This window comes from Nanorana parkeri, unplaced genomic scaffold (assembly GCF_000935625.1).
Source record: "Nanorana parkeri isolate BGI_ZX_2015 unplaced genomic scaffold, ASM93562v1 scaffold225, whole genome shotgun sequence".
Lineage (NCBI taxonomy): Eukaryota > Metazoa > Chordata > Amphibia > Anura > Dicroglossidae > Nanorana > Nanorana parkeri.
The window spans coordinates 711,080-718,079 of record NW_017306493.1 but is presented as its reverse complement, the minus strand read 5'-3'; the positions used below and the strand labels follow the sequence as shown (position 1 = coordinate 718,079).

Sequence of the window (7,000 nt, the reverse complement as noted above, 5' to 3'; positions counted from 1 at the left end):
TATATATATATATATACATACATACGTACACACATACATACACACACACACGCTTAATACCTGCTAATGTAATTTTGAATATTGCAAGACATTTATGTAATTTACCTTACAAAGCTGCTTTGTAAATCAGGGTCTCGAGCTTCGACCACGCCCACAAGCGTACCAAGAGGAAGGTTTTCTTGAACACTTAAGATATATGGGTCCTGGGAGAAATACGGTGGCTCATTCACATCTCCAACTGTTACTCTCACTGTTGTGACATCCTTAAAAGGACCACGGCGAATATATTGAGGATCAATGACAGTGTTCATTACTTCCACACGGAATGTGAAGGACCGGCGAGACTCAAAATCTAGAGGCTAGAAAAATGAAAGATGAGAAAAGGCAGGAAGAAAGGAAGAAAAAGAGGAACAGATTAGGGTTGAACTGTGCAGAAAGCACATCTTTATGGTATCAATTAGTCACTTTTGCACTGTAGATCAAGGTTTTAGTTTTAACTACCACCATGGTGAATCATGTGCTTGCAATGCAAAGGGAAATGTGTTGATCAGATCAAACTGGGTGGAGGTGGAAAGGATTGCATTTTCATTCTACTTAAAATGGACATTTTAATACTGATATTTAAACATTATCAAGGAAAAACTGCACCTTTGGGGTGTCAGTCTTACCTTTTGTACTCTGAGAATGCCATCCTGGCCCACATCATCTACCATTACACTAAATGTGTCCCCAGCATCACCATCCAAAATACTATATGACATTTCTGCATTTTCACCAATGTCTGGGTCATGTGCTCTCAGTCGGCCAATCAGAGAGCCAGGAACAGTGTCCTCTAACACAGTGAACTGGTATTGGCCTGTAAAAGATAAAAGAGTTAATACTATGATGCCCCTGTTCACCATTCTTGTTGCTAATAATTGTCTAATAATCTTATAAGCCAGTGTATTTCAAAGCATTTCAAACAAATGTGGGACTTCAGTAAGGAAGTTGGCTTTTTCAAAATGATGATATCTGGCACCTCAATTAGCACCCAACATATTCAGGATGTTTTTGACACATTTATGAAAATTGAGTATGGTTATGTATTTATTTTTCACAACTATTTACTTATTGCTTGAAATGAAACATCATGTAAGCCAATCCACATTTGTGTGTGGCTGAATTTCTCTAAAGCCACTAGTGGCAGACATACCATTTGTGCAGATTGTGCATCTCCACAAGGGCCCTGTGGGGACTTAGGGGCCCATTTATACTAGATATGGTTTTGATTGGTGTTGGGAGATCACCCACTGTCAAACAGACTTGGAAAAGCTCTCCTTTATACCTGTCAGTGAATAAGTCTTTATATTTGGCCAGTAGTTGATCTAGCACAGGAGTCCTTTGGTGACTGCCACTAAAGGCCATTGTTATCAGAATTGCCAGATGGCCAGTCCAGGTCGACAGATGTTATATGTCTTAATTGTATAATTTTCACTTGTATATGCATATTTATAAGTGGATTTGGGATACATTTCCGTGGCTTATTTGCTATAGCAAGGTTTTTTGGGCTGGAATTTACAGCAGAAATCACAAGCACAGCAGCTAAGCTAAAGACAGAGAGGGGAATTGATCAACCCTGTAGCAGACAAAAACTGTAGCAGTTAAGTATGACAGCCTCTCTCTTTCATTTTCAAAGCTTAACTGAACACACTGAAGAGAGATGCTGATTGGTTACTATCTGCAGATTCTGTCTGCACCAGTTTTGATAAATTCCCCAGAGTGTTTTCATTTATTTTCATGGCATAATCAAAGCTACTTCATCCACTGGCTAAGTAAGCCTAGTCACGATGCAAACAAGATACATTTAATGAAAAAAATCCTGTCTTTAAGAGGTTTTGTATTACATATGTAGTTCCACAGTTGGGAGCTATAGGTAAAAACATTTTTTGAAGTAAGCTGCGAGTACGATCACAATTTATGTGGTTCCAGCTTCCAGTGTTGCTCAGGGACTGAAAAAAATGTATACTGGCCAGTAGGAGTAAAACGCCTTTGTTAATGTTTCATAAAATCCCACATTCATAATTCGCATAATTTTTAATGATGTTCAGAACAATACATGATGGCATGAAAGCTAAATAGCTCTTATCCTTACTTTGAGGGAATTTGGGTGGATTGTCATTGACATCTGTCAAGGTGACTGTAACTGTGGTGGAGCCTGAGAGACCTCCTATATGGCCTCCCATATCCTTAGCCTGGATGACAACAAGGAATTCATCTTGGGTCTCACGGTCCATGTTTGGGATAGCAGTGCGGATCACACCTGGAGTGAAAGGCGTGATTTAACAGATATTAAAAATTCTGAAAAAGGAAAAGGATGCATTTAACACTTTTAGGAAATACTTTTGTCAAGTTTTTATTTAATTACATGACCCTTTTGGGAGATTTCACCTTACTTTCTGTCCCTGTGCCAACAGAAGAAATGAGGGGAGCAGTTGTCACTGACCCAGGAAGGCACAGACAGTGATAATAACCTGACAGAGGTCCCAACCTCTCCCGATAGAAAGCAATGCACACTGCAGTAATATCATGACAGGGCTTCTATCCCTTCTCCAGTCTGTCCAAAAACGTTTTCTTAATTTTGCCTGGAGTAGGCTTTGGAGTAAAAAGGAAAAAACAAAGGTAGCCAGCAATAGCATAACGAACAAAGCAGCAGACATTGCACGGATTTGTATTTTTTTTTTTTTTTAACAGGAAAACATGTCCAGTGAAAATCCTTTAATAAAAATTGGTATAATATGGTAACATACCATTTACCTAACATTCATCCATTTTTGTACAAGGTTTTCCACATTGCCTTCTTTAATCACAGTGATTTTTGTTAGGCTCCAAACAAGATTTGCCTTTTGAAAATAGCATCAAACAAGATTCACCCATGTAAAAATTACATCAAACAAGATTTGCCCAACATCTGTTCTTCAATGGGAAAGTGCTTTAGTGTACTATTCATCTTGTTTATCACTATAATTTACCCAACTTTCACCCATTTTTCTTTGGAGCTGTGGATTTTTTGGCGTTCTAAACCTATGTTTTTAATAAAGGGTTAATAAAGGGTCCAGCACTTTCTTGTATTTAATCTTTTTTTCTGTAATAAATGAAATGGAAAAAAAAAGTGTGCCCCCCTCCCTGAATAAACAAGCCTGGTGGGCCAGGCATGTAGGCCAGTATCCCCATTGTAATAGAGCAGTGAGCATTCAGCCCCCCTGCTATGCTGATACCAATCCCCACATGCTCTTCAGCATTGGGTGGTGCTTTGAGGGGGTTCCAAAAACTGAGCGTGCACCGGGGCTCCAGTAGGTGCTGGCAAAGGGGGGGTCATGTACCACCTACCTTTCCTCCCATGGGCCAAGTAAGTTGTCACCCCCTCCCTAGTTAACGTGTTTTAGGGGTCTAATGGTGTGTGCGAGTAAGTGAAAGTTGTACAAAAAAAACCATGTAATACAAATAAACTTTATTATTAGTTATATATAGAATAATAATCTTTCCAGGGTCAAGCGATATCCAAAGCTGTCGTGCATTGTCCACTCAAGCAATTGCAGATCAGAGTTTTAGGGAAGCACAGTGTTTAAGCAATGAAGAAGTTCCCACTATTGAGATGGTTTTACGTGTCTGGGGAACTTAAAATAAATATGGGTAGTGAGCTCCCTGATATGTAATTGCCCATATTTAGATATAGGGTATATATGGGCAGTGATGTGAGCATAACACTGTCCAGCAGGGAGCCAAATGCTCGCTGTTTCCTACTATGAAGATACATTGCCTGGTAAGCCAGGCTTATTCCTTTGGGAAGGGAGGGATACGCTTTTTAACTTTTTTTGATGAGAAAAAATGACATTAATCCTCATAGTGCTGAAACTGTGTATAAACTCACTTTCAGCAGCATGGAAAGCATGTCAGCAAATGCATAAAGGATATTTCTGTTACTAAATGTACACTATATAACAATATTTGCCTAAATATTCACAGAAAGGTAAACAAAGCTGCTAGAGCAAGCTATTTCATTTAAGAAATACTTAAACGCCATAAAAGTCAAGAGTAAATGCCTGGCAAGAATAATAAATGAGGCATTTGGTAATTATTTTATGCCAGTGTATCCAGGGTGCCACACCACCTCCTCCTCACTTTCTGAAATGCATTTGAACATCTTTTGTTTTTGAATTTCATCTCATTAAGCAGTATGTTATTAATTAGACTTTTCCATAGCTTAAGAGAACTGGCTATCAGATCCATATGATGTAATGATATGGACATCTTCACTGTGAATGCGTCCCTCTTAAAAGTACCCAAGTGTAATGTTGCCAAGGATGCAAAGACAAAAGCAAGAGCAAGGTTGTAAGATTTAAAAGTAGAAACTTGAATACCACTCTCTAATTTATAGTCTAAAAAAAGTAATACTGGCGAATAAGAACATTACTGTAATAGTAAAGAGTTTTCCATCTGAAATATTGTTTATTGGTGGACCAACACATTGATGAATCACTAATTCTGAGTAATAATTTTATATTAGTCATACAAGCACATTGACTGACAGTTACCTGTTTGTGGATCCACAGAGAAGTATGGCTGCCCTTCCAGCACAGTGTATACAAGTCTGGCGCTGTTACCATAAGTTGGGTCATCAGCATCGTTGGCTGTCACTTGGATCACAGAGGTCCCTGTGAGATTCAGTTTGATTATTTTTCATCAGCAATTATCCATTGCTTATATATAACATGCAGCTAGTGGTATTCAAATCTCAGTACACTTTCCCCAGCATCTATATATCATGCATTGCCACTTCTCCATAGTAACTGGGTTTGATTTTAAAACTTGTCTACTTTAGTAAAGTTTAAGGTATTATTTTTGGTGCTGATTATACAGTAAAAGCAGACATTTTCAGGGTGCTGACTAGCTTCCCCATTAAAGACAGCAAAGCCTGTGTTTACCAGAAATATGCAAACTTAAGATGCCATGGGCCACACGTAAACGTGTTCAGTCCACCTTTTCACTATGATTGGTATTCATAGCTTTTGTTTAGTGAATCCCTACTGGCATTCTAAGCAGTGTGCGTGAGGGAAAAGAAGGCAAAGTGACAAAAAGAAAGAAATAGGGAAAAAGTCAACAGAATCTTAGCCAGATACAGTTTTGGCCATCAAAGGATTAAATATTAAAATATATCTAAAGCCAAGGAAACAAATTCGTCCCAATTAAACAGTTGACACTGGAACAAGTGTCACCATTGGAAGCTTTGCCCTCTTTTTCTGTTTTGATGACAACTAAATATTTGTTCTCAACTACTGTTCTGTGAGATCGGTAACCAGGAAAAATACAGAGAACAAATTCAGCATGGACACAGGCACTATGAATAATCTGTTAGGATTTATTGCAATTATGCACAAGTTACTGCACGGCACAGTAACACATGTTACATATGTTGATGTGGTGCTATTCAACTAAAAGGTAACCCAACGCACCCTGTCAAAGGACATGAGTTGCGGTGTGCTGCACTGCCAAAAATAAACCATTTTTTGGCAGTGCATCACAACAAATAAGTACATTGCCACAGATTGCACTGCAACACTTGTCTGTTGCCAAGGTGTATTAGGGTGCCATTCAGAATGAATCACACCTCATGGCACCAACGTACTTAACATACATTGACATGCATTACTGGGACACCATATTGTAAGCTTCTTAGAGGTTCTCACTCCTTACTGAATAGTTTTGGCTTTAGAAATACTTTAAGGCAGAACAGACCTACTTTGCTGTAATCACAAAATAGAATGCTGATATGTCTGTGGATTTGAGCATCCACAACAATGAAAAGGTTTATACAATTGCTGCAACAGCCACTGTGTGCAGTTATAATTTATCCACTTCCATAATCTCACGAGTGATTTGGAAATCACTCATGAGATTCATTAACATTCACATCTTGGACATAGAAGTTACAAAAACCCTGCATACCTTTGTGTTACTATATCAAGGCACCTTAGAAGAGATCCCTTTCTCAGCTTGTCTGGAAATGATGCAAGCACAAATGTGTTTTGTCCTCTTTTGGTTTAATTATCTCTTCCTGGCCTCAGTGGACTGTAGATGTCAACAGATCTGTTCTATCTGTGATGTAAAATTAACAGTTTTGCACTAGGCGTTGTGTGAATTCATTGCCCCCTTTCTCTAGCAAACTATCACTTTCATAGAATGACTAATTATCACTGGCACGTCTGCTATTTGAATACATAAATATCTGGCATCTAATATCTCCATTGCTTAATCCATGTCTAAACACAAAGACCTCAGGTCCCCCCTCACCTACGTTGGACATCTCCGGCACTGAGGCCCGGTAGGGAGGGTGCAGGAAAACAGGGGGGTTGTCATTAATGTCTTGCACCTTGATGATGAACTGAGAAGGGGGCTCAAGTGGTCTGAGGGAATTCTTGTCCAGAGCCTGTGCCAGAAGAACATATTCTTCCTTTTCTTCCCGATCCAAGGACTTTGTAACATGGATATTGCCAGTTTTCTCATCAATAACAAACACAGAACCAGCTCCTTCTCCAGTCAGGATATATTTGGCTCGTCCTTCCCCTCGATCTGCATCTGTGTGCAGCTGTGAAGCCATAATACAAGTTACATAAAGCTATTATCAGAATTATAACCTCAGCAAGAACAGTTTAATCATATAGTAATGTATTAATCCATATCAATCAATTGTAATCCAGTTTTCTGTAGCCTAAAGCAGAGTAAAAATAGTACCCCTTGCTATCCTGTCCACACTGCTTCTTCAAGAGTCAGAAAAGGTAGCAGACAACATCAAATACCTTGGGAGCATAAGCAGCTGCTCTGAGATGCCATGGTACTTGGTCACATGACCAATGGCATCTGTTATATGATCTTTGCTGATGGGGAACATAAGCTAATCAACATCTCTGCCTGAATGTTGATCCTCTTCTACAGGCATAAGCTCTTTAGATATATATCTATATAT

The 7,000-nt window shown here is 39.0% G+C and overlaps 1 protein-coding gene across 1 annotated transcript in view; it reads right to left on the bottom strand.

Moving 5' to 3' along the window:
- CDH24 (cadherin 24) overlaps positions 1-7,000 on the bottom strand; it is a 66,997-nt gene that overhangs the window by 12,173 nt on the left and 47,824 nt on the right. The window contains exons 3-7 of the mRNA XM_018556137.1: positions 6,328-6,622; positions 4,572-4,691; positions 2,132-2,299; positions 669-856; positions 106-359 (exon numbers count right to left, since the gene is read on the bottom strand). Of these exons, the coding sequence (XP_018411639.1) occupies positions 106-359; positions 669-856; positions 2,132-2,299; positions 4,572-4,691; positions 6,328-6,622 (1,025 nt within the window). The remainder of the gene's footprint in view (positions 1-105; positions 360-668; positions 857-2,131; positions 2,300-4,571; positions 4,692-6,327; positions 6,623-7,000) is intronic.